This window comes from Leptonotus elevatus, chromosome 4 (genome assembly GCF_054856555.1).
Source record: "Leptonotus elevatus isolate MCC_2025b chromosome 4, RoL_Lele_1.0, whole genome shotgun sequence".
NCBI lineage: Eukaryota > Metazoa > Chordata > Actinopteri > Syngnathiformes > Syngnathidae > Leptonotus > Leptonotus elevatus.
The window spans coordinates 22,955,502-22,983,493 of NC_141242.1; the positions used below are offsets into that span (position 1 = coordinate 22,955,502).

Sequence of the window (27,992 nt, forward strand, 5' to 3'; positions counted from 1 at the left end):
GGCACTGCAGGCCCGCCAGGCACCCCACCGGTCCACAGCCCCCCCCGACCAACCGGCAGCCCCCGACCCCCAGCCCCCGGGGACCCCCCGCACCCTGGCATCGGCGCCGAAGAGGGGCCGGACAGCGGAGCGGAGAGGGCACCCGCGCCCACCGCCGCATGGAGGGACAGAACACCGGGGGCAGAGGGGGAGATGGGGGCACCGGAGGACGGCCGGCACCCCCGACACCACTATTAACTCATTCACTGCCATTGACGGCTATATGTATATATTTCTATTAGTTTCACATTTTTTGTTAACAAGAGTATGAAAACCTAGGATTTTTTTTTGTACATTTACAACAGATATCAAATTTGTGATTAATCGTGAGTTAACTAAAGAAGTCATGCAAATAATTACAATTAAAATATTCTTTAAAAAAAATTCAAATTTTTAATAATCTTTTTTTTTTAAGAAAAAGAAAACATTATTAAAAATTGGAGGCGTCAGGCGATTACCGTTTTTAATCTTAATTAATCGCATGACTTCACTAGTTAACTCACGATTAATCACAAATGTTATATCTGTTCTAAATGTACAAAAAAAAAATCCTAGGTTTTCATACTCTTGTTAACAAAAGTGGAAAAAAATGCGAAACTAATAGAAATAGTTCAAATGAATTTTTGACGTCTATAGACATCAATGGCAGCGAATGAGTTAATATTCTGTTTATGGATTATGAGTTAAGCAGCAAAATCCACCTGTTTTAACCTTCTCAGGGGGCGGCCATTTTGCCACTTGTTGTCGACTGAAAATGACATCACAGTTGCTCAGGGCTCGGGTAATCACGGCCCACCTGTTTTCTGAAGCTGAGCTGTGATTGGTCATGATTGGTTATGACCAATCACGGCTCACTTGTTTTCTGAAGCCGAGCTGTGATTGGTTGTTCCCTTAGCAACTGTGATGTCATTTTCACTCAACAGCAAGGGGCAAAATGTCCGCCCCCTGAGATGGATACAAACAGGTGAATTTGGCTGCTTTATTCATATTCCGCAAATATCAATATCAGAATGCCGTGTTTAGACTATTAGGGGCACATTATCCCCATTGCGGAAAACTTTACATGGAAGACCTTTATAAATGGGAGCAGTTCCAAGTCATTGGTTCAGACATGTGGTTGATGTCAAAAGCCTTCACCAAGAACTTTACCACGTTGGATGAAAACATGAATTTCACATGTGAGGACGTCAAAGACACCAAGTTGCCGTTTTTGGACTGATGTCAACATTGGAGACAACAGGGGGCTTCCATGTTGGGGTTTCCAGAAAAGCCAGCCATTGACAGTAATCAGTTTTTGCTGTCCTATCTAGACTATGTGCATGAACTGAGGAAGCGTTCCCGGCTGAGGCAAAATGTTATAAGACAACCAGAAAAGTCCAGTTGTGTTGGATTCATGCCCCAAGAATGTGATAACCTGGATGACTAAGATTCATCCAGGCATACAGTACAACTAATTAATCACTTACTGGGAATCGTGCACTGCTTAAAGCCACTGTCATCAATCACCTTCTGAAACCAAAAGTTACTTCTTGGGTACTGATTAATGCAAGGGGCTACCAAACAATATTTCCTTGTTTACGGACAGCACGTTGGTGACCCATGCTTTTTAGGTCATGACAAAAAAAAAAAAAAGTCAACAGTGCTCTTTATCAAAATAGTTTATTTAGGCTTTTGTCACAAAAGCAAGACATACCTCATCTCGAATGTCCCATTTGCAACCTCTCTCCCCAGCTACAAATATGACACAAATAAAACATTGGTTTATAACTTTTGAGAAGAGCTATGAGGAAAATAAAATTCATTTATTTGTGTTCATTTTAAAAAGGCGTCGCTCACCACTGCTGTGTCGTGGTACAAGGTGTGACAGACATGTCACAACAAAACTTCTGACAGACCTTTGGTTTAAGGTGGGCCTACGAGCAGTTCTCACCTTCTAGGAAACGCTAGAGACAAATAGCTTTTTTTTTTTTTTTTTAAACAAAGCAGGGGGAAGCCTGGTAGATTCTGTGTCCTACTACATTTAACTTGCACTCTATACAGAAAAGAGGTGGGGAAAAAAAGATGTGATGGGACAAAATAAAAAAGGGACCAGAAAACAGCAATAGTAGATTCTATAGAATCCTGCTAGTCAACAGGCGCACCAATAATGGACCCCCCCCCCCCCCCCCCTTTCAAAATTCAGAGTGACCCCTTCTGTTGGTCAGTAGACAAATGAAACTATCCCAGCATGCCCGTGTTCCCTCCTGCTTTTCAACTATTTGCAGAAAGACGGCATTATGGGAGTGAAAGATGCTCTAGGACAAAACTCTCTTGTGGAGGCCACTTGTTCACTTACACAATGTACACAAGAACCAGACAGCATTTGTACATGTCCACTGGAGGCAGAAGAGAAAAGCAGGATTCACTAGGAATGGATCCGACCTGCGAGTGTCCCGGGCTCTCCATGCTGTGCGCTCGCGTGGACTGCCGGACAGCCAGCCAATAGGAACGGGGAACGCGCTCTTGCTTATTTGCCGGGGATCTTCGCCCTTTTCCGAGCAATGGCGTCTTCCACCGCCTTGAGTTGTTTTAGCAGCTCCTCGCGACGAGACAGAGTGTTGCTGGGCTTAGCGGAAGCGGCAGCCGGAGCGGGGGCGGGGCCGGCGGGCTTGCCAGACTGCACTCCGGGGCCTTTTCCAGATGATTTCGGGGCTGGTGACAGAGGACGTTTTCTACAAATTGAGAGAAGAAATTATTACATTCTTCATGGTAGTGTAGTGAACATCAGAGCAGGTGGATGATTTTTGCAACCTCATCAAAGACAAAAGTACTCTTCTTTTTTGGGAGTTGATTGACATCCATCCATTACATTTTTAAATCCAGGTTAAAAACAATATATTTTCCCATACCCAAGATTAAGAATATCAAGAATATTTTGGGCTTGGCGGTGGGGGAGGGTGTAATGTCCTGACAAATGTACTCAAATTTATTGCTGAAATGGATTTATCGCACATCTCGCACGATTTGTATGACAGATCAGTTTTTTAAGAAATCAATGTCGGCAAATAGTTGCCATGTGACGTAGTCAAAATGGGCGCCGCCATTTTAAGCATTGGGCACCACTTTTTGGATGGGTTTACAAAGCAACCATTTCACAAAGGAAAAGATGTCAGAATTGTACATACTGTATTTGTGCATTTATTTTACATTTATGACCGGAGCAAACATTCCTGCAGCAGTAAGGATGAAAAATGTGTGTGCGTATGTGTATGTGTGTGTGTGAACGCGTGAATAAAGAGGAAGGGTAATTATGAAACACCCACGCTTGTTTGATGTAGCGTATTAGTGTAACATGATCATTGGACAATTCCACTAACCTGTCTCCCTGGGAGGGCACTGGCCGGGGTCCTTGGCCTCTGGGTCGATCCATTCGAGGGGAGAGTGGTCGGCCAGGTATCCTCCTGTCACGAACTGAAAGAGGTTGATGAGGCCATTAGTGATCATCTTTTCTTTTTCTTTCTTTCTTTTTTTTTAAACCACAAGTGTTATCGAAGAAATTACACAAGAGGATTAGGGCCGGTGAAGAGAGAAAAAAAAAGTTTGGCAGGATTCTCACTTTCAAGTCAGAATTCTGACTAAAGAATAAAGTCAGAATCCTGCCAACCTTTTTTATTTTCTCTTCACTGGCCCTAATCCTCTTCCGTAAGAAATAATGTGTATCAACTCCACAACTATTTCAGCATTTTGGGGATTCTGCCTCTACCCTTTCAAGTACTGCACCACTATTAGTAGCACCCAAAAGTGAGAGTGCAATGATGTGGTACAATTCACCTCAGTTATTTTGGTGTTTTGGGAAATGCGCATGAGGATATTTCTCACCTCTGTCAGCAGGAGACATGGCCATTCTCTTGCTGAGAGGGGAGCCAAGAAGTCGGTCTTTGTCAGAGGGGAGATAGCGCTTTCGGTTTCCTTTATCACCCTGCTGTTAAAGGGCAACATTAAATTACGTGTTAAAAACAAGAACAACAAAATCTCAAATCTCTTAACTCAGCTTACTAATGTGGGGCCTTTTCGAGGTGCATGGCTAGTGAGTGATGTTAAGAGGTTAATGTCAGTCAGGCTTGTGTGACTGCATGCTCTGTTCCATAAGCGACTAAAAGTGGACACGCGAGTTAAGCATTCCTTTTGTTTTTACTAAAGCAGTGACGCGTTTTAAGCTGTGTGAATGGTCGGAGAAGTCACTGAATACAATGACAATATTTTGTTGATTTATGTCGGCAACACTGAAGACAAAGCACTGCTTTGTTTGCTTGCACTGTTCACACGTGCACATCAAAAACAAAAGCAATGCATATTTGACATTTTATTTTGCCGTCAAAGGCTAAAGAGACTTGACGGGCTGGATGTGGCCCACGGGCACATAAGTATTTACCCTAAGTTCATCCATGAAGTTGGTGTGTTTTTTCTTCAAAACAAATGATAAAAAAAAAGAAAAAAGAAGAAGAACAATGCATTGAAACCTACACGTTTCATTTCAAATGTCATGGTTCAGATTGAACAACAAAATCAGGTAAAAACAAATGGAAAATTCAAATTATATATATATATATAATGGATCGGGTCATGTTTCGAAAAACATAAAAAATAATAATCACCTCACAATGTCAAATACGGCCGTTTAGGATTTAAGAACACAACTTTTAAGTGCAATATGAGGCAGAAACATTCTTATTTTATACGTGGTTCATGTGTAAAAATAAGAACGTATTAATGGCTTAAACGGCTATTGTTTGACGTTTTGAGTTGAATGTGTTTAGCTTTTTTTTCTCTCCCCTTTAATGGGCAAACGTGTTTTGTAAAATAAATGAAGACAAAGTTCTATTCTATCTGGTTTTTTTTAATAATGAAAAGACCCCAAAGTGCAATTTGAGGCACATTCCCTTCCTTTACACATGGAGAGTGAATTACAAAGTAGCCTTGGTCCAGAATATTGAAAAATAATTCAAGTAAGCCAGGTACCAGAGCTGTCAAACTCATTTACAGCTACCAGCCAGGCACTCGTTGTTGATGCTAAGAGCTAGCTGCTAGCCACTTAGGTCGGAGATTTATGCTGTACCATGCAATGACGGCGTAATTAAGTAGCGATTACTTAGCGTCCTAAATCAGTGATCAAATCTGTGGGAAACACTGCTAATTGCATTGCTATCAATGTATTAATTGGAACACTATATTTTGAAGTTAGCCTTAGCTTAGGTGGCGTGTTACGTTGATTATGTTTCCAGCTTTCTTGACGTGTGAATGACGATGTCATTCAGTAACGGAAATTTTCAGATTCAAAATCTGTCTGCGAGCTACTAAAACTACGCCGCTCGCAAGCTCACGATTGGAGACGCCTGGACTACACTGTGGATTTGGATGTAATTAATTGTTCAGCCCTAAAATAGATGCACAATTACCTTGTTTAGAAGCGTGAGTTTGATGTCTTTATGGGAACTGGGACCTCCATAGTTTCCTGGTGGGGGCATATTCCCAGCAGGGTGGTGTGCAGGGTGGTGTGCAGGGTGGTGTGCAGGGTGGTGTGCAGGGTGACCACCTCTGTTTCCGGGGACTGGTCTGGGCGCGGGGTTGCCTCCTCTGGGTGGGCCGCCAGATGGGTTCATCTTCCTGCGATCTTCCCTTACAGGTTCATCTTTCTTCACCAGCCTCTCTATGATAACGGACCATACGAGTAAAACGTTTGCACAGGCTCATTCTGCACTGTCATCACTACGCGTTCCATCCACACTGACCCCTGTTCTTGTCTCTGTTCTGTGGAGGTCGTTCCCGAGAGGGGACTGCTCGCTCTTTCCGTGGGTGCCCTGGCGTAGGAGAGCGCGTGCTGGCTGATGACACGGGGCTGGCCAAGTCGGCATACATGTCATCAGAGTCTGCACTACGCACGGAACTGCTGCCCGATGAACCGGAAGATACAGACGACACGCTGCTCACGCTCAAAGACCTGCGGCAGGGCAAGTCGATTAGAGAGAGTCTGACGAGAGATTGCATCAGGTATATGGAAAGGACGAACATTCCCACACTGCACAATACGCACGCCTGCATGTTGACACAAGCCAGCATGTTTACAATTGTTGCTTGACAGAACCGGACACACACACGCAATATAAATCATAACAAACGTACCTGGACTTCCTGGAAGAGTTTCCAAGATCAAGCATGTGGAAATAAGAGATATTACTCAATTAATGTTTGGTGGTCATTTAAAGTAGTAACAAAAAACAGTCAAAGGTTGCTTTTAGTTAATTAAACAAAAATCCAGAAGCTGAAACATTCACCCTTGTAAATAAAACGTGTGCCTTTGAACAGCTTTATCTTTTCTCATCTCACTATACACTGAAATTCCAATTAGAAAATAGTCTTAATTATTCCTATAAGTGGATGCTCAGGGCACAATATATATATTTATATATAAATAAATATATATATATATATATATATATATATATATATAAATAAATAAATATATATATATATATATATATATATATATAAATAAATATATATATATATATATATATAAATAAATAAATAAATATATATATATATATATATATATATATATATATATATATATATATATATATATATATATATAAAAGATTACTTTCTCATCCTGCCCTACAATATTTTTCTTCTTCAATCTTCTGATGTTACTTGCCAACTAGCTCAAATAAATGCTACATTTTTTGAATGTGGATTTTGGCACTTGATTCGGTTATATTGGTTAGTTAAACACTTTCATTGTGCGTACATCAAGATGAAGCAACATGAGGAGATTAAAGCGTGAATGAATGAAAGTGGTTGGCGTTGGATTGCTTAACTGTTTAAGTGAAATTAGGCTAATCACTTACATCTAATTTCTACTACCACAATTACAGAAAGGGTGACGACAAGTGTTGACGTACTTGGACTTTCTGGATCCGGATCGTGACAGGGAGTTTGAAGAGGATCTGGATCGAGAGCTTGAACCAGAGTAACTGCTGCCACTTCCACTAACACTCCCACTTACAGTCCGCCTAAAAGAGGAGATGTGAGTGTTAAGAAAATAACTGACAACATAGTATATACAGGAATGCTTTAAAAAGCATTTATGACCAATTATCAGGTATCAACAAGAAGAAATAATTAAATATTTGGATTAATACAATTCTTTTGACTGTATGAATAGTTGGTAACTAAATTGCAATTCACAAAGTCTTATGTGTTGCCTTACTCAAATCAAGCAAGCAAATGATCAACTAAGCATGGCATCTTGTTTTCATGCCACTGCAAATGACTTCATTGTGCGCCATTTGTAATCTTGAAACGCATGTCAGTAAATGTGCACACTTTCCTCAAGCTTATTCATTTGCAAATTCACATATTCACAGATTTTTTATTTTTGGGCACACATCTGCTGGTTTTGTGTTTTTTCTGAAATCCTCGGGTGCCAAAGTCTCATAAAAGTAGTGCTTTGGTGCCATGGAACTATGTTGAACAGAGGGAGGAGCTTCTATATAAAAGTAGTGCTTTTGAATTATCTTGCGGCATCCATGGGCAAATAATTAACCTTTTAGGGTGAGTGAGGAGAACCATAAGTCACATATTTTTGCTGTTTGCGGCAATACATATTTTATAGGTATTTAATGTTTGTCTATTAGCAAGCTCACTCATGAGCGTCTCTCCGTGAAATTAACCTCCCCCTTAAACCACCAATGCAGTTGATCATTTCAAAAATATCTGGACAGAGAATTTTTGCAAGTTCCAAAAATTTAAAATGACAACATTGTTGGGGATAGAATAAGTTTGATCAATAACCTCCAACTGCTATTAGGAAGACTATTTTTTCCCCCCTTCAGGTTGCTGACAGACCTGCGCGCAAGACACTAAATCTACACTCCTTTTTTCTTTTTTCATGAAATCACTGCCTACCTCCGAGGAGGATGCTGTTGCCGTTCTTTCTGCCTTCCTTCCCTCTGGTTGGGTGGCTTCCCAGGTTCCCGAGAAGGTAGCTGTCTAACCATTACGCCACCACCACCAGGAGCACTACCAGCACTACCATCACCACTGGGCCCAACAACTATGCCTCCGGTTTCCCGAGGATTAGTGGAAGGCTTTCCGCCCTCAGGCAAGGATTTGAAAGGCCTGCTCATTGGTCCACTTGGGGGTGGCGGAGTCTGAGCTTTCTTCATGGGAGGCTTATCCCTCCGTGGAGCGGGTGCAGCACCCTGCTTTAATGGCACGCTATGGAGAAGGGGGGAAAGGACAACACATAAATACATTAATTATCAGTTCATTTTAATTTAATTCAAAATATGTATTTCATTCTTTCAAAAAAAGAAATGGGGACAGAAAGCTTATATCTGCCCCTGATCAACCCCAAAAAATTATCCACACAAAATAAATGACAGCTAGCAATAAAAAGAAATACAGTGTTATCACATTTTCATTATTTAAAAAATACTGTAACCCTGTTTTATAAACAACTGCATCAAAACTGACTGTGCAAAGTTTATTTGGACTAACATTTGTGACACGGTTTAGCCGAATAAGCATAACTTTGATGCCTGACCTGAAACATTCCATGACATCAATCAAGCCTTAGAGCTTAAAAAAATAAAAATAAAAAAAGCACTTTGATTTACCCTTTAGCAGGCACTGGAGGAAGTTCTGGTTTATTTTTGGCATTCCTCGGTGCTGCTGGAGCTGGTGAGGGAGACGTGGAGAATGATCTTGACCTGGATCAATAAATAAGCAGTCAACAAGAACAAGTTTAATGTAGTACACACTACACGCATTTGTATTTATTACTCTAACATATCACAATTATGTTTTTATGTACAGTGCTCAAAATAAATCAGAGGAACCCTTTATAAAGTATGTTATCCATTTCTCAGGGAAAAGAAGAACTTCATAATTTTGATGGCTCACCTGTGGTTGACTTTTTCTGTGCACACTGGTTTTTGTATCATTAATTACTTTGAAATTTTTGATTGTGTCCACAACGACAAATCATCTAATTTGCAATCAAAAGCCCACATTATTTGGATTTTGTAATACTGTTTAGTTTGCCATAGAAATGACTGCAAGGCAAGGCCCATCCATTTTCTGAACCACTTATTCGTCACAAGGGTCGCGGGGTGCTGGAGCCCATCCCAGCTGGCTTCGGGCAATAGGCAGGGTACACCCTGAACTGGCTGTCAGCCAATTGCAGAGACAAACAACCAACCGCACTCACAACCACATCCAGGGACAATTTAGGATGTTCAATTAACCTTCCAGGCATGTTTTTGGAATGTGGGAACCAGAGCACTCGGAGAAAACCCAGGCAGGCACGGGGAGAACATGCAAACTCCGCCCAGGAAGGCCGAAGCCGGACTCGCTCTCATGTCATCAGCACTAGGATATGAACGTGCTAACCAGTCAGCCACCGTGCCGCCTTGAAAGGCAAGAGTTTATGGAAAATCAGTTATATCAGTGTATCAATTTGGGTCAACACTGATTCTTTATTTAGTTTTAAATAAAAAATTATAAATTGCCCAAGGAGTTTAAACAATAGACCTTGTATGGATGTGTTTTATTAGTCTGAAGATGGGAATTGTCTCCCAATGTAAACATGCTTTTACTGCCACTTCATCAAAAACGAAATAAGTAAATTTTATTTAGAGAGCAATTTTCACAGAGGACTCACAAAGTGCTTCCCAAACTGTAGTTAAATAATTGTCACAGTTCAGTAAATAGTGGTATACAAAAAAAAAAAAAAAAAAAAAAAGACAACCTTTTAAAGTTAATACAAGAAAATCCACCAATCAAACAAAACAAAAATAACTTAGTCTTACCAAGTAAATTAAATGTTGTTTTGAAACTAAAATGAATAAAGAGCGACAGAATGGGAGTGATGTAGCTGCTGAACATATGCGATCTAAACGAAAGCCCAGCGGCGACATTATGGACTGATAGGAGACGGCCGTTGCGAATGAATTTGAAAGGTCATGTGATGGCATAAATAATCATTTCTAGTTCAGAATAAGATCATAGGAAACCTAAGTTTAAAATGATTTTTAGCTGGAAAGGGTTAGTTTTAATATACAGCAGTGCACTTTTACCTGGTATGTACGTATGAGTAAACAACACATTTTTTCATGATGCTCAACTTTAGTTGCTTTGGTTGTCTCTCTGCAAAAGTCTGCAAGGAATATGACTGGATAAGGCTATTTGCGCAAATGTGATTTATTTTTATTTTTTATTTTGAAAATGTGAATTTTATGTACTTTTTGAGAAGTTGCATTTATTTAAGATGATCGGAATATGTACAAAATAATTCAAAAGGTGCAGTGAGACAAACAAACCTAGAGCGGCTCCCACTAAATGAGCTGCGACGGGAGGAGTGGCTGGTATAGGAGCTGAATGAGGAGGAGCGGCTGCGGGAACGAGACGACCCAGAGCCAGTGTAGGACGAAGAGTGAGACGAAGACCTGCAGCACAGTGTAATATTGTCATGGTTGAGGAACAACAGAAAAATAAACACGAACCGAAAGTAACAGGGAGACAGCCTAAAACTGTGAAGGTTGTAAAAGTAACATCATTTGGTGGATTGTAATTTAGAAGAAAAGGAAAAAAAAACACAAGCTATACAGCACAAGTTGTTCAACAATGTAATTGTAACGGCTATCCTGACTTGTAAGAGCTCATACCGGGAAGAATTAGATGGAGAAACAGAAGAACCCGAATGACGATTTCTCCGACGACCTCGGGGTGGGGAGCCCAAACCAGATCTTCTTCTGGGGGATTTTGACCGACGCCAAGGGTCCTTCCACTCATCTGGTTGTCTCATTGATGGCACAAGCTCTTTCTTTGTGGGAGGCTCCATTGGTCGGCTGAAAAGATGAAAGAAATACCAAGAGCATAAAAGGTTATTATAAAAGGACTGCTTTGAAAATTTCTTACTTTTAAGTGCTACAGGCTATTAAGATGATTTTGCCATTACATTTTCTGAATGAGTTATTTTTAAGACAATTAAACAAGTTCAAATACAAGGTGGTAAATCTGCTGATCAGCTAAATTAAATGAAAGACATCCGTGACAAAAAAAAAGTTGTTTTGTTTGGACTGGACTGATTGGAATGTGTCGCGCATTAACAATCAGTACCCAGTAACTGACATCCCACTCGCAGGTGTCAGGCCAAAACCTCCTGTTAGAATTTGGTTAATTTCTTATCAAATCTATTGGTCAGTTCACATATGGATGTTCACTTATTTTTACAAATTACTGACTGATCTTAAGTGGTAGAAATGGTATGCTCGCTTTGACAATGCAATGTTAATGGTTACGCTTTTGGGGTCTCCTGAAACGGATGATTTTGGAAGTATGAGGATTCCAATAAAGGAACAAAGACATCTTGTCAAAAATGTGAATGATTTTCATGTCATCGGACACTAGTACACCCTGTGATGGCGCTAAGTACCAAAATGATTTACTAACAACTAACAAGGCAATCATGCCATCTCTAAAATGTACGAGTTTATGTTTGAGTAAAGCCAGTGTTAAATTTCAATTTGTTAAAGTCTGAATCTAAATATTGATTGGAGGAAATTCAAATGTACTGGGAATTTCCCAAATGTTTCAATTTGCTACATTTCCATTAGCCGCAAACGGCACCACACCACATGCAGGGCGGGACCAACTGAAATGTGCAAGCCTGTGGTGTTCTGCCGTGGCAAGTCCCGGCCACTATTTATGGGAATCGAAATATGAATTGCTGTTGCATGATGTGGCGCCACTGCACAGTAAAGCTCATCAAATGCACAGAAGCTTTCAAATATAGATGAGAAATCTATTTCTGGGCTTAAACCTGAATGACACAGGTGCCTGTCGGCCAGCTACCATCATTTCAGGATTACAATATATACAGTGTTTATTCTATATACTGTATTTTTATGACTTTGGTGACAAGACTGGTGATGGCCAACACTGTCTCGCTTGTCTTAAGTCAGAAAATGGATGCATGAAGCGGAGCTACTTGAGGCATCGTTGTCGGCCAATCATGTCATGGCACAGCTCGGCCACAGGTGCAGATGGCCGCGGCTTCAGAACCACTTCCGAGATGGTTCTGAAAAGCGGCTCCATTTTAACCGCTCGACCCCGAAAAATTCTAATGGAAAGGTGAACATCCGGGCCGTCTGTGTGGAACAGAGCTAATGGAAAAGTGCCTTTTGACCATTGTAACAAAAGTGACACCAAAGTTTTTCTTGAATGTTTTGGCTGATTTCTACAAATTAATCCAATTAATCTTAGCAGCACCACACTAAACCAGGAATAATTGAAATGAGGATTGTCATGACAGTTGGTAATTATCTCATCGAGTGCAGATGAGCTGACATTGTCTTCGCATAATAAATACATGACTTGTGGTAAATTCCACGAATGTGATGCAAGAGCAAACAGATGACGCAACACACTAGGATACTAGAACTAAAAATAGAATCTCAAGCTATTTTTAGTACCTGTCCATTTGATAAAGAATTTCATTTGCTCAAGGTTGATATGGTCAGACAAGGTAAATAAAGCAAGTAAACAAATATGTTAAGTAAATGATGTTTACAAAGCTTGTCAAGTTAATGAAATTCCATTATGAGGGTTCAGGAAAAGCATATTCCTGTCTGAAGTGAGGACCTAAGAGGAAGTCGATTATAAAGGCTTAAGCAAACATTGCACCACTTTTGTCTGAAAATGCAGAGCTGTCATTTATCAACTTTTACACTATGACTAGTCAAAGGGCCACACATAATTTGTTCTATGAGTCAAAGGTCCATTTATTCTGGTCAGTCCAGCCACATGCGATAATACTGTAATATTCAAAATAATGCACTTTTCAATCAAAATAACAAAAACACAAACTTAAAAAAAAAGCAAATTTTTTATTTTGAGTAGGGCTAATCAAATTTGGAGAATCTAATTGCGACCCCCCCACCCCACCCAAAAAATATGCGATTGCCATTTAACAGGCAAATATTTATCAATGTTCATTTGTAGGGTATTTTTCAACTAACAGGCAATTAATAATGTCAGCTCTACTATACTATATAGGACAGGAATGGGCAACTTAAATGCTGGAGAGCCACGATTTTCAATGCTACTTGGGGGTCACATAACACCACGCACTTTCTAACCAGATATATGATGTGAATGTACTTGTGTAAAAAGTAGGGGTGTGTATCTCTCCAATGAATGTCAACTTGCCACATATCTCAATACATGGAGTGCGATTTGATTCAAGGATGGTTCGATTTTAAAGTGGAACAATTTGATTTGGTTCAATTCAATGGGATTACGACTGGATTTTATATGGTGTGGCTCAGTTCGACGGGTATGATGCAATGCGTTTGTCATTTTACATCTATAAGAATCAAGAATAAACTTGTCAGTACTGGAAATGTTCATTTCCTTCAAAGATTTTCCTTTGCTCTGGTGTCTTTAAAATCAAAACCAACTTTCCGATTCAAACAGTTTGTTAGTACAAAGTTTAAGAACTACTTCCTTAACTATTTGATTTCATATTTTAGAATTATCATATCAAAAATTATTATTATTTTTTTTAAAAAGCAATGATGGTGTCAAATCTGTAAAATTACCGAATGAACTGAGCTCTACAGAAAAAAAAAAAAAAAAAAAAGAATTATCATATCATTTTAATCATTTAGATCATCATTTACGACTAAACCAAATATTAAGAAGCACTAAGTCATCAGTCTCAAGTTATGTCCAAATTCTTTCCCTCCCAAGTCAAGTCTCAGGCCTTTTAGTTTTTGTCATGCTCAGTCAAAATTGATCAAAACAGAGACTCAAATCAACTCCAGTTCAACTTCAAGTCACAATTACTCAAGTCCCCATCTCTGCTTCTTTGATTCCCAAGAGGAAAGAGACTGATCACAATGAAATCTTTCTTACTTGGGTGGCAGAATTAAAGGGGACTGTGGTTTCAGTTTGTTATCATCTTTCTTCTCCCGCATGTCTCGAGGAGGACGCATCTTTGGTCTCTCCTTCTCATCTCGCTTTATCCTGTCCTTCTCCCACTCCTCTTTCCTCCTCATTCGCTCCTTCTCGCGCTCTCTCTCTCGCTCTCGTTCCCTCTGCCGGCGCTCCCTCTCACGATGATCTCGCTCCCGCTCTCGATCTCTGTGCCTCTCCCGCGGGTCCCGTTCCCTTTCACGCTCCTGGAATGGTGACAAAATCATTACGATATACATTTTTAAAATTATTTTTAACAACAACCCACAGGATTACATCAATGTGGGATTGACCTGATCTGCAGTCTTGCTGGGACAAAAACATCTTCTTTTAAGGGTCATTTTTGAATGTTTATCTAGTCAAGATTACACAACTGTGCCACATTATGTAGGCCAAGAAGGAGTTTTGTTCTGGTTCTGTGTGGCTTAACATGTCCTCCCCCTTTGCTTGGGAACATTCTCTCTGGTTACCTGCATCCGCCTTCCTCTAAAAAGCCTGTTGTGTGTGAATGTGCATGCTAGTAAAATAAAATCACTTTAAAGCAACTTTCTTGTCGGGCTCACTCATACTGTCCGAGTGCTGTAGTAACACACTTGTGCGATTAACCTTGCCTCTCCTGGCCTTCTCTAACATGCACTCACATTGCATTGCAAACATCCATCCTTCAACATGTTTACGAACAGCATCACTTAATGATACGACACTTTACTGCAACTTAACCAATTTCTGAGGTTTGGTACACTTCCCTTCATGTGGAATGCTTGGTGAGAGGTGGGCCAGAGCCTGACACTAACTAGTCATGCATGCGCACGGGCAATATGTTATACAATTGCTGTAATGCAAAAGTTCCTTGACAGATATTCATAACTTGAAATAAGTGACCAAGTAAAAAAAAAAGAAGAAAAAAAAAGAGAAAAAAAGTCTGCCAAACTATGTGAGCACAAATCAGATGAAACCCCTGTATACTGTAAATTATTGCTTAAATGGGGTATACTTACACTATAGTGGTAAGGAAGAGGAGCTTCTGTATACTGCACTCTGAAGTTTTCGTACTGCCCACCTCGCCATAGGGCCTCCATTTCATAGTCATAGTATGGATCAGCATATGGATCACTGCAAACACGCAAAAGTAATTTAATGTATTCAACAAAAATACTGTACATTTATATTTGCATTAAAGGTTTACTGATTACCCCTGGAACTTGTGTTGCCTTATGCAACAATTAAAGGTGAAGTCAACCTTAAACATTTCATTGACAATAATATGTTATATGTGACCTCACTAGTCTAAACATGACATTTTGATTATTTTTACATTTGTGGAATATGAGTTTTGCAGCAAAATCCAGCCATTTTCATCCATCTTAGTATGCTGCCATTTGTCCACTTGCTGTTGAGTGAAAATCACACAGTTCAGTTGCTCAGGCAACGACCAATCACAGCTCACCTGTTTTCTGAAGCAGAGTTGAGATTGGTTCTTACCTGAGATCTGAGCAACTGTGATGTCATTTTCACTCGACGGCAAGTGGCAAAATGGCCGCCTTCTGAAATAGATAAAAACTGCTGGATTTTGCTGCTCAACTCATATTCTACTAATGCAATATTAACCCGAATACCATATTTAGACTAGTGGGGCTGCATAGAACATATTGTTGTCAAGAATTGGGGGGATGGGGGGGGGTGGGGGGGGGGGGGGGGGGTTGGCTTCCTCTTTAAATAACTACCAACTGGGATGATAAAGCAAGCCTTCAAAAAAGAATAGCCTATATACTTACCCATATATTGGCTCTCTGTTGTCTATTTCTCTGAAAGAGCAAATCAAATGTTAATGGGGAAACAGATTCACTTCTATTGTCTTATGTTGTTTAAAACAGCAAAAAACAACTAAGAAAAAAGTTGAGTAATTGGAGATACGTGTCATTAAATTTCAACAGTATTAAGTGCCATTTAATCACCAAAATCATTTACACAAGCCAATTCAGAACCGTGAGCTTTGTAATACTGTATTAACATCCCCAAGTCACACATGCAAATCAAATAAGTCTCAAATCTTATCATCAAGACCGAAAGTCCTAAGGAATTTCTTTCTAGACAAAGCCAGGTCAAGTGCGATAGCACGACAAGATTAATATTTAAACAGAGACGAAAGTGCTGCACATTATTGCGAAATGATATGGGAAAACCCCTCCGCTTTAAGCCAAATAAAAGAAGTCTGCTGTCGAGCAACATTTTGCCAACTCAACAAGGACTTCAGGCTCCAGGCTCATTTGAGATGGAAAATTAATAATTATGTTTGACAGTGAGGAAACACTGACCATTTGTTGTTCGTTGGCGTTCAAAAAAGGTTATTGTATTGGATTGGATTGCTGGTCTCCTTGTTAAAACTTATAACAAAATAACTGTGGGGCATGAGTGTGAAACAAGCCCTTATGGGTACAATCAGGAACAACATAATCAGCCCAGCTAGAGTGGGCCCCAGATGGGAGGAAGCTGGGTTGCCCATGTGGGTTTCAGCTAGGGCCCATATAAGGTCCACCTTGAGCCCATCTGGACTTGCCCATTTACAGCCACCATCACTGGCCAAAATTAACTGGGGCCCATTCACTAGCCCATATCCAGACCACATGGGCCCCACATGGGTGTATTGGCAGGGGATGTATGCAAACAGTGCACGCACGCCAGTCCATTGAAGTAAATGGGGGCGAGCCTCGCCTTGCAATATATCCTCATGATTAATAATAATTTTCTCATGATTCTCTCACATCTTTTTTTTTTTTGCAGCAATGTGCATTTGACCGCCATAATCTTTTTGTGGATTTAAAAGAAAAAGTGATACAAGCAACATATTATATGGCAGCCTCAAAACGCGATCCAGGCTGGCACAGTTCCCATGGCTGGGAGTCCTGACATTAAATCGAATAGAGTGCGGGGATAAGTCACGAGTCTCTCTAACTCCTAAGAACAGTGACAAATGTATTTTTTCCCCAAGTGAAATCATAAAACAGCAAGTGTTAACAGTCGACTTGGTCACTCAAATGACCTATTTTCAAATGGTGATTAATAAAGAACGGAATAAGGTAGAAACATACAAAAAAAAAAAGAAAGAAAGAATAAAACGCCATCTTTCATTTGTGTAGTCAAAGTACACAACATTCTGTTTGCCTTGAAATAAGAGTTAAAATGATCGAAAATTGTCTGGCACTGTCGGGGGTTTTTTTTTTTTTTGATAACGTGTGGCAGTAAAAGAGTTAAAATGAGTCATTTCAAATAAAGAATCAGTGCAGTAAATGCAGGTATAGCTTACTCTCGGATTATGCGGTAGCTGCGTTCCCTGAAGAAGTCATTCTCCTTGTCAAATTCTCTCTCATCTTCTCCAATAGTTACATTGAAACGTTTCTCCTCAAAATCTGGCTCTTGTTCCTTTCGGATGGTGGCCTTCTTCAACATCTACAGGACACAAAAAAATTAACCAGAACTTGTTTAAAACATGATAATAATCACTTTTACTCTCTTCTGAATTTAACACAAATACAGTAACATCCATTACAAATGAGTCAATTATGGGAGATTTGTTTACAGGATGTGTAAAACCTAGCCTATAGCAAGCAAAATGCTAATTCTGAATATGGACAATATTATGTCTGTAAACTATAAACTTAGTATATTTACAGCTACTTAATGTATAGTGAAATTGTTTGTTGTAATAAAGATTAATGGACTATATGCATGGCAGCTCATTACATATTTCCGGGGGAAGGTTATGATGGTGGCATACGAGCTTCCGTCGTCCATTCATTCATTCTAAGGTACTAGAACAACTGGAGGAAAAATAACCTCATTTATTAAAATTGCGTGAACGCGGACTTTTGTAATCGGTATATTCAATAGCTCACAGCTGGAAATGTCATCCGTAGCAGTGACTTTTAAAGACGAAGGAAAAGCTCTTCCTGCCAACTCTGTGGTGTGCCATTATGTTCAGCTTTGTAAATTTACACATTTACCAGTTCATTTCACGACCGGCATATGTCCAATGAAATAAATGTTTGAAAATGTAAGTGACAATTGCCACCATTAGAGTGACTGTAGTTGTTATGATCTGCGCTTTCGGACAAACTCCACCAGCACCAGGAGAGTCAGCAGCCGCTCGGTGTGACGCGGCCGTGAGCAGTTCATCGAATCAAAACGTGCAATATGATGTTTCACCTTCAAGAGGCGCTAGTCCTTAGTACAGCCTCCTGAGCATGCAAGAGGAAAGATGCTAAAATTTCTGTGAGAATACGCACACCGCTAGATTTGACAGGGAACACCCTCATTTAAATGTCGCCCCACCCACAGGGCGTACATTTCATGAAGGTGCGTTATTGACAAAATTAAGTCGATTTGAGAAATTGTGCAGCAAAAAAATAATGAAATAAAGCGCAGCAGCGCATTATTTCTGACATAAGCACCTGGCAGAATATGGCCCATACAGTCCATTGGTAAAAAATAAATACATTCAAAATGGACCTTGAAAACAATAATCGCAAATCAAATCTGCATCACAATTTTGAGAGAAAAATAATTGCAAATAGGTTATTTTGCATAATCCTTCAGCCCTACTAGAAATAAGTAAAAACACACTATTATGAAAAAATAAAAAGATTAATCTTGTATTATAACATGGCGAACTTTTGATTCAAGTGTTTTATTCCCCTCAAATGTATTGGGTGATTAGGGCATACCGATTCAGGTGGGGGGGGGGGGGGGGGGAGTATTTTTCTGTTACAAAAAAATTAAGTGGAATGTCACATTGTGATTTTAAAAATTAAGTAGCTACAAATTTCTTTTGATGATTTTTTATAAATGTTCCTTTTCTTATGAGCAATTCTGGCTGTTTAGCTCTTTAATTGCTTGTTTGGCAAAAGTTAAACGTGTCAGCGCAGTACCTACTTTCACATTTATATGTAAAATGCGGTTATGCTGGCATCTTTGATTGGGTGAATGTATTCTACGCAGGTGGAACTTCCTTGTGGTGACAACATGCGTGGACGGTTATTTTAAATGGGATTACACAGACATTAACCATTCATTGGCTTAATCATGTTTAATTTATACAATCTAGGGGCACATCGCTTCACTATTTTGCTTGTTGGAGATCCACAGCTTGAAACTTAGAGTGGATACAAGCTTGACAAACCTTGGCCGTTTGGGCGTGGTTTGCTAAAAGGTCAATTAGATTTGTGATTGGATGATTAAGGATGCAGACATGGAATTTAAGCCTACATATGCAACGGCTTTCCACCTTGCGCCACGTTGGGGTAGCAGCAATGTGTTATAAATGTTGCTAATGATGATTATGCAAAGCAAGAAAAAAAAAGAAGATTTATCTGCTCGTCAACGCAAAGAGCATTTGTATGTCGGAAATAGCTCATAGATAGAGAACATTTTTCGATGGAAATTTTGTGCGCAACCCAAATTTTTCATAAAAAGGGCCATTAGTAACTCAAGGTTCTGCTGTAGTTGCAGCACAGAAAATCCACAGCTTCAGCTAGATATTAAACAAATGAACGCTTTCTGTGTAGTCACTATTGTTTGGCATGATGATCATGAATTGATGAGTTTACATCATGTTGTTCTCCAGGGCAGTTGAGAATTACCGGTATCGATACTCTACCACCTATCTTTTCTATGGTATATGTAATCATCTTAAAAATTGTTCATCTGTTAATTCAGTGCCAACCTCAGTTCACATCACAAATAATGCAACATTGGCACTGTTCTTCAAAACCAGTGCCACATATGCAATGTACCCGGTTTCGAGATGTCAAGTCAAGTTACCTCTTTGGCATGCCTGAGGCCCCTCTCCCACGCACTTTCCACAGGAGGCTCGACTGGAGGTGGAGGAGGAGGGAGCTCCTCTACTGCAGGTGCAGCCTGAAAGACAACAAATTAGGCTTATTAGTGATTATACTGTGAAGGTGAGGTCAAGCGACTATTTACAATAGTATGTTCTATACACCCCCACTATTCTACACAGGGTATTGTGAAAAATATGGTGTTTGCGGAATATGAATTAAGCAACAAAATCCACCCATTTTTATCCATCTCATGGATATTTGCTGTACTGCAGTGTCTATTTAATTGAGACGACGAATGGTTACTGATAGCTGCAACCCTGCCAAAACCATCCCATCAAAATAGTTGTCTGCTCAGTCAACAAAGAGGGTTGCTGTGTGTGTACAAGCTCTCTCATCAAATCACAAACCTAACTGCAGCCGTGTGAAATTTCTGATTGACAGTCAGTCAAGTTTGGCTCAAGGGGCCAGGGAATTTGAGACTGTCAATTGCTCCCTGTACCGCAACGTATCCATTTCAAATTCCTCCTCCTCACTCGTAAAGTCTTCCACAACCAGGCTCCCTGCTACCTCTCCAACCTGCTCCATAGCCACACCTGTTATCGTAGCCTCTGCTGCCAACCCCGTCTTCATTTCTCAGAACCAAAGACCGGACCCTGGGGTGACAGAGCCTTCTTCATAACTGCTCCCACCCTCTGGAACTCTCCTCTAAGATACATAAGCAGCTCTTGCTTAAACTGTGTTCATCTATTCTGTACTACCTGACACACTTGGCTTCAGCATTCCTTTTATAGAGCAATGTGAATAACCAAACCAAAGCATATTTCTGGACACACCCAGGATTGGGGCACGGGGATTTGGGGTGTTTGTCTGAGCTGTACTGTTTTTGGTCACAGTTTTTGTCAAATAAATGTCCCCCAAAAATGCGACTTAATGTTTTTTTTCTTCTTCATGGTGCATTTTTTTTGATTGGTTTAACTACTCCAACGCGACTAATTGTAATGAAATACTATAATAATTTTGGCTATGTGATACTATTGTCAACTTTCTTCTTCCCCCTGCATTCAATTACAAATTACACAAATAACCACTTTAACGAGAGAGACTTACCCAGGAGTTGTTGGGTATAAGTGGCAGGGGTCCTCCAGGTTGTGCGCCATTAGGTGAGAAGAGGTCTGGCTTAGCGATGAGGGAATAGTTACCTTTGTCATTGACACCAGGGTGGATAAACCGACAATTCATACCCCAAGTACAATTCCCTGGTGAAACAAAATAGCTCTTTAAAGTTCATGAAAATAGACCACATTAAAGTTTGCTATCTTTGGCAATAAATTCAGATCCAATAATGAGCTCTTTGTACTTCAAAACTTTGACATTATCAATCAGTAAGCCGCGTGTATCAGGGGTGGGGATATATACTATATTAAAATCATTTAGTGCCTGGAAAGAAAGTAACAAATATAATCTAATTGGAAAATGACAAAATGATGGATCACTTTGTAATAAGGTTGTAGAACTAAAAGCAGTTTTTGCCATGTTACCCCAACATATACTTAAGAGGGGAGTGTTGGTTTGTAGAGCTATGAGACTGGTCTCTACGCTAATTGTACTTAGAGTGTATTTCCCTTTGTGACATTCAACTGCAACTGGAACTTCATTTTCTACATCTAAACGTATTCATTTGCAAGGGCACCCCCTGCTGTATTAGTTTACAAAATACAGGCTGGTAAAGAACTGAATGTAATTTTGTCAAATGCATCAAGTCAAGTCAAATCAAAGGCATAGTCATTTCAAAAGTGGGGAGGACAAATTGCTCAGGTGTAAGCAAACTTATATACACAAATTATCTTACATTCGTATTCTTATATTCTCACATTCTCTCTGTCTAGTGAGCAAATAATGAAAACTGCCAATAAGCATTGATAGCCAGATGATTCAATGCATAATACCAACACTGAACACAAATAAAAACAGCAAAACATTGTTTGTTTGGCAGCCTTGTTGCACACAAAATGGAAAGTAAGTAAAAAATATTAAACTATTTCAGTCTAACTCCTCTAATTTGAGCCTTTCAAATGTAACTACCTTTAATTTCCTTAGCCACCCTATGATATCAAACAAATTATCTTAGTAAAACAAGACACTAATGGTCATCAATATCTTGGACTGCACGGAAAACAGATTTACATTTTTGCCTATTTTCTGGCATGTTTCCAATCAAACACGAACTCAGCCATCCCCAAATGTATTGTGCTGAGGCCCAAGTTGACTGAAAAGCTTCTGAATAAATCTCAACTCTGATCCAACAATATTTGCTATTTTAAAAATAATAATTTTTTTGTCACCCTCTGTCATTACTAATAAGGCTGGGTATCGATCCTAATTTCCTCAATTTATTCAATTAGGATCCCACCCCCCACAATTAAATCTGATATTTATTAATTATGGCAAAACAAGTCTTCTTAAATATCAATGACATGATAAAAACTCCATAAATATTAAATTCCAAATTAAACTTTGCGGAGGAAGTAACTGGTGTTATGGAAAATAATTATTTAGCATGTATTTACCTGTATTTTCTTTAACAATGGGCTTTTCGCTTCTTGTACATGAAACAATATGGAAGTGACCTTGACTGAAAAGCCTGCTCGGGATAGACTGCTTGCTTTCCTGTAAAAACCCGACCTGGCTACATAAAAATCTTCCCATGATAATTTACTGCACACTCTCCCACAAACCACAATCTTGTACACTGCTCTGTTGGACTTGTGTATTTTTGAAGCTTCAAATGTAAAGAAACCCAAAAGACAAATTGTTTTCCAGTCCTTTTCATTCATCTCGTTTAAATACTGATAATTCCACAACACTGATTTAGTGTTATAATTACTTAAGTATTACACAAACATTGGCATCAGCAAGGATGAGACAAAAATATTTTCATAATTCTAATTCAATAATTGTAACTGTAAATTAAAAAGATTCTGAATTGTTTTAAAGTACAATAAGTCAGGTCTCTCATAAATGTAAAAAAATACTTTTAAATTCATGTGAACCGTAAATTTCAAGAAAACAGCAAGAAACAAAAAAAATTTGCCTTTAAAATTCATTTTTTTTAAATAAATTTATGGGAAAAAGAGATATTAAAATAATCGATTCATGGTTTTATGAATCGCTAGCAGGCTCAAAAAGGAAAATCTATTTGATATTGATTATTCGATTTTTTAAACCCAAACCTAGTCATTACACTGTCTCGTCAGTCTCAATTGCCACATCAACAAATTCAGGCTTGCCCATTACCAGTGTCTTTCTGTGAAACCAGTGACTAAGTAATCACATTCTTACGAGTACCGATAACTTGAAATAAGGCCGGGTATCGGCCAAATACCGATACCTCGTATCGTACTCGGCCATGATCCATCTATAGTATTAATTTTATACATGTTTCTGCTGAGGTGCCGCCAACTTTGATAAATTTTCTCTAAATACTTAGGCCAATTTAAAAATCTGGAATTACCTTCACCCGATTTCCACAACCTATATGTATATACATCATACATAAGCATTTTCAATTCCCTTTCAGAAAATGTATTTATCTCAATTTCTTACGTTTGACCCAAATATTCTGTGCTGTGGAGGGTTACGTATATAGAGGTGCCTAAACTGATACAGCTCTGCTATAGAGAGGGCATACCCTTTCATTTATGATGTGCAGCAATTGTACAGGTTCTCTGTACAAAAGAAGCTAAAGAGATGTGTGTTTGAAAATTTCCCACCTTTGATGAAGAACCTGCAGATAGGACGTGGTCTGATCTTTCTATCTGATGGATCTTTTACCTCCCCCTCCTCCAAATCATCATCCTGCGAATGAAACACAAAAATACATTTTTACATTTGACAGAACATTATGATTCCCAAGCTTTTAAATACTGAAAAAAATAATTGTTTTAATCTCTAATGTTGATTTGACCTAACATCTCTTTCAAAGTATGTACTGGGCCGTTCAGCAAACACTGCCAACTAGAGCCCTCATGTAACAATAGCCGGGTTTACATAGAGGCTTTTTAGTCATTCCGATTGAAATCATTCCGAATGAAAATCTCTGGTCACTTGTTTACATGTGACGCGATCCATTCCAATCTGCCATTTATGTTACCCTTTTTTAATCGGGTCAGTCCAGCGGCAGCCGTGAGAGGCACGGACGGACATTGATCAGGTGATTTATCAAGATGGAGTTTATTCATCATTTACAGAAGTTGTGATAGAGTTAACACTTTTAATCAGGGATGCACCGGAATTAATTATTTGGGCCGAAACCGATAAATGGCTTGAAAACAATAATATTTTTATTTTATTTTATTTTTTTAATAAAAATAAAAAACAGTGTTTAATACCACTCAGATTCACCATTTAGCTACAATCCACTCCACATTTTCAACACATATTACTACAGTAATAATTGAGAAATAAATGGTGGATGAATGAGAATAACCACAAGCATACAGTAAGCACACAGTGCAGTGTCATGTCATTGCGTTTGTTATTCTATGATAAAAAGAGTCATAATTAATTCATACATACGCTTCCTTGCAGCAGTTTTTTTTGCTTGCGTTACCACAAAATCCTATTTTGGCAATATTTTTTCGGCTCAAATTTTATTTCAGCCGAATGCCAAAAATGCATATTTTCTAATTTTCTGCCGAAAAATTTCGGTGGCCGAATATTCGGTGCATCACTATTTTTAATATAGCCACATCTTGATAAAAAAAAAAAGTTTAGAGTACTTAAAAATAGGGGTGTTAAAAATAAATTAAATTCGATTCGGCAATATATCGCGATATTACAGCAGGCAATTGCTGTATCGATTCAATATGCAGTCAAATCGATGTTTAAACATCAATTTATGATGGAAATATTTAACAAAACGTCTTACTTAGGATTAGGGTTCACACTTTAAGCATGGAAGAATGTTATATTAGTGGAACATTAAACCTTAATATTTGATTTCAATGCTGGTCAAACATGAAACAGATTGCAACCTGTTTGTTAAATACAGTGGCTCACAATTATAAGCCTGAAGTACATTTTCATACAAATCTTACAGTGTACATGTACAAGTTTAATGATTAGTATTTTCTAAATTTGAGTTTAATTTTTTTTTAATAATCTATCTATAGATTTGTATCAGGATTAATCGGTATCGTATCGAATTGTGACCTATGAATCATGATACAGATCGAATCGCCAGGTACCAGGCAATTCACACCCCTACTTAAAAACAAGTTCTCCCCGTGCAGACAAACTCCGGGGAGATGCCGTCATTTTAGTGGGTGGAAACGACGACGCCATGACGCATTTACGCCCAGACAGAGCATACGCGTTGCCGCACACAGCCTCTCCATTCCTAACAAAGTGTATACATGACGCTCGTCCGGATTGACGACAGGAATATACCACCCGTGTGATTCTGGATGAAACTCTATTCGGATTCAGCCTTTTCGTCCCGATTGAGGTGTTTATATGGAGCAATTTTCATTCAGTTTGGATTCATTCTAATCAGTATACATGGCTCCATGTAAACCAGGCGAGTGAAGCACATTCACTATTTGTAACAGAAAATTTACGTTACGCTGTCTACTCTTTTACCACCTAAATGTAGTCAAACCCCATTCAATTATCAGTCAAACCATGTCTACCTGTACTTACATCAATCTCTCCTTCATCGATCTCTCCATCATCCTCTTCTTTCCTCTTGTCTTTAAAGGAATCTCTGCGGACTTTGGAGTCTTCCGGCTTTCTGGACTCCCCATTTTTGGGGGACGGGGGTAAGATTGGTTTCTTCTCTCGCTTCTTTACAGTCACGTCTTCATTCACCTTCTCATCCAAGGCCAGTTTTGCATCCTCTTCTTCCTCATCCTCATGTGTTGGGATGTTGGGCTCCTCTGGGACCTCCTCATCGTAATCCAGCTCATGTTCATCAAGCTCCCTGGAAACAGACGGCGAGTCTTCCTTAATCACTCTTGACAAAGTAGCTCTCCCCCCTCGAGCAGGCAAAGTATCATTCTGATCTTCTGCAATGCTTTTCAATCCCTCCTCCTCCTCCTCGTCATCAGCGGCAAGGCCTGCTTCATCCCTTTTGTAGTCTCCATATTCTTCTGATAAATCTCCTTTGTTTTTCTTAGTGGCAAATTTCTTGCTTTGTTCTGGTTCTGATTCAGGGGACTGAGGAGGGTCAAGTATTTCATCATCTAAATCTTCTACTTCATCCTCTCCATCCAACTCACCCCCCTGTTGTCCATCTCCATCATCATCATCATCTTCATAATCATCATCATCATCCCCTTCCATCAGCAATATGGACTCATTCTCTTGTCCTAGTTCACCAGTTTCTTCCTCGTCCTCTGGCTCAGAAACAAAGTCAGCTACAACCTCATCCTCTTCTCCTACCACCGCCTGTGATGCCAGACCTCCACTTCCGATTTCGACTGTATCCTCTTCTTCATCCTCCTCCGCAAGTTCACCATTCTCTTCAAATAGTAGCTCACTGTCTGAGATGGCCTTATCCTCCTCATCATCAGGAGAATCCAGCAGTTCACTGTCAGAAAGGTCCTTTTCCTCCACAGGAGACGACGGCAATGACCCAGTAGGGCTTTCAGGCGTATCCATTTGAGAATATTTTACTGTTGGCAAAATAAAAGTAAAATAAAAGCACAATTAAGGGAATATAACTTCAAAAGGCTAAATTCTGCACTTTTTAAAAAGTAATAGTATGCAGCTATATTAAATAAGAATAAATGAATCAATAGATCTGTATTTCTTAGCACACCCACATTTTAAGTGACCAGGCTAACATTATCCCCGGTTAGGTCACACCAAAGACTATAAAAATGGGGCCGATTTGCCTCCCTGCTTGACACTCAGCGTTAAGGGTTGGAATTGGGGGGAGTTAGATCACCAAATAATTCCCAAGCGCAGCCCCTGCTGCTGCTCACCACACCCTCAGGGGATGGGTCAGATGTGGAGAACGAATTTCGCCCCACTTCGGTGTGTGTGACAATCAGTGGATTATCTGGTTGTGCAAATCTCCTGGCAATTTTGATGTTTTATTGTCTCTAATGAAACTTAAAATAAAGCAGATAGCCGAATTATAATTAAGTGTGGCACGCACACACACACACAGTTCAACGATCAGTGTTAAATGAATAAGGAAGACATAATTCGAACATGAGTCAATACAGTACTTTGTTTTAGTTCAATGGAAATGTGCACTTGTTATCGAAAGACGCATCTGAAGTTTCAAGAAAAAAACCCTCCTCTTTGCATTAGCAAACTAACCAAACAGCTAGTTTGGGTTTGTAGAATGAGAAATCAAACGTATAGACAATAGTGTCACTTACTAGAGCGTGAAGTATTAGAACAGTCCCCAGACCGGTATGTAAACACTACAGAATTCACTACAGGGTCATTGACTTGAAAAGCATGCTAATGGCCCGGTCGTGCTAGTCGGTAACAAGGCCCATAACGCGAGGGAGCCTAGTTAACAGGCTAACCATCGAACAACGACAACCAACTATCTTCGGCAAATTATCGAAGGAACTGGTTCGCTGTCAGTTTTGAAGTTACGTCCATAATATAGACAGGTACACCAGTAAATTTACCAGCAATTTACGAACAATGAGCGCCTGCCCCCGGTGGTAAGCTAGAAGCGTAACGCCACTATGCTAACTATTAACAAACCCTCGCTGTAATTCACCTTGCCGGTCGGAACTCCTTCAACGCGTCACTGTTGCGTTAAGAACTATCCTCCCGCACTGATACTGGTGTTTGATGTCTATAATTACTCATATACGATATAATTTAAGCGATAAGATGGAGAAAATAAAACATCCTACTCGACAGAGCGAGGGTAGCCGTTAGCTGACGTCATAAAGACACGACGAGGGAACGCAAAAACGCCGCGCCAGGAAGACCCTGCGGTTAAGGGAGGGGCTAAGGTGGCAGGCGCTAGGCAGGTCTGTCATGAAAAGTCGAGTCAAAATTAGATAACCAGACTGTCGTCATTATATGAAGTGACTCTAATAATTTAATATTTGGTACACA

At 39.5% G+C, this 27,992-nt stretch overlaps 1 protein-coding gene across 3 annotated transcripts; it reads right to left on the reverse strand.

Moving 5' to 3' along the window:
• Positions 1-1,679: 1,679 nt before the first annotated feature.
• zc3h18 (zinc finger CCCH-type containing 18) lies at positions 1,680-27,832 on the reverse strand. 3 transcript variants are annotated; one of them, XM_086074019.1, is made up of 20 exons: positions 27,646-27,832; positions 25,599-26,572; positions 23,669-23,753; positions 21,006-21,154; positions 19,879-19,974; positions 17,366-17,508; positions 15,837-15,866; positions 15,060-15,174; positions 14,002-14,267; positions 10,749-10,931; positions 10,404-10,529; positions 8,700-8,792; positions 7,987-8,298; positions 6,980-7,091; positions 6,199-6,230; positions 5,808-6,016; positions 5,475-5,725; positions 3,898-4,000; positions 3,396-3,489; positions 1,680-2,750 (listed from the first exon to the last, which is right to left on the reverse strand). In XM_086074019.1, the coding sequence occupies exons 2-20, from the start codon at positions 26,556-26,558 to the stop codon at positions 2,546-2,548; spliced, it is 3,564 nt and encodes a 1,187-aa protein (XP_085930145.1). In that variant the 5' UTR covers positions 26,559-26,572; positions 27,646-27,832; the 3' UTR covers positions 1,680-2,545. The 3 variants fall into 3 exon arrangements, with proteins under 3 accessions (XP_085930145.1, XP_085930146.1, XP_085930147.1); XM_086074020.1 differs by lacking the exon at positions 27,646-27,832 and adding an exon at positions 27,290-27,615; XM_086074021.1 differs by lacking the exon at positions 15,837-15,866.
• Positions 27,833-27,992: the final 160 nt, after the last annotated feature.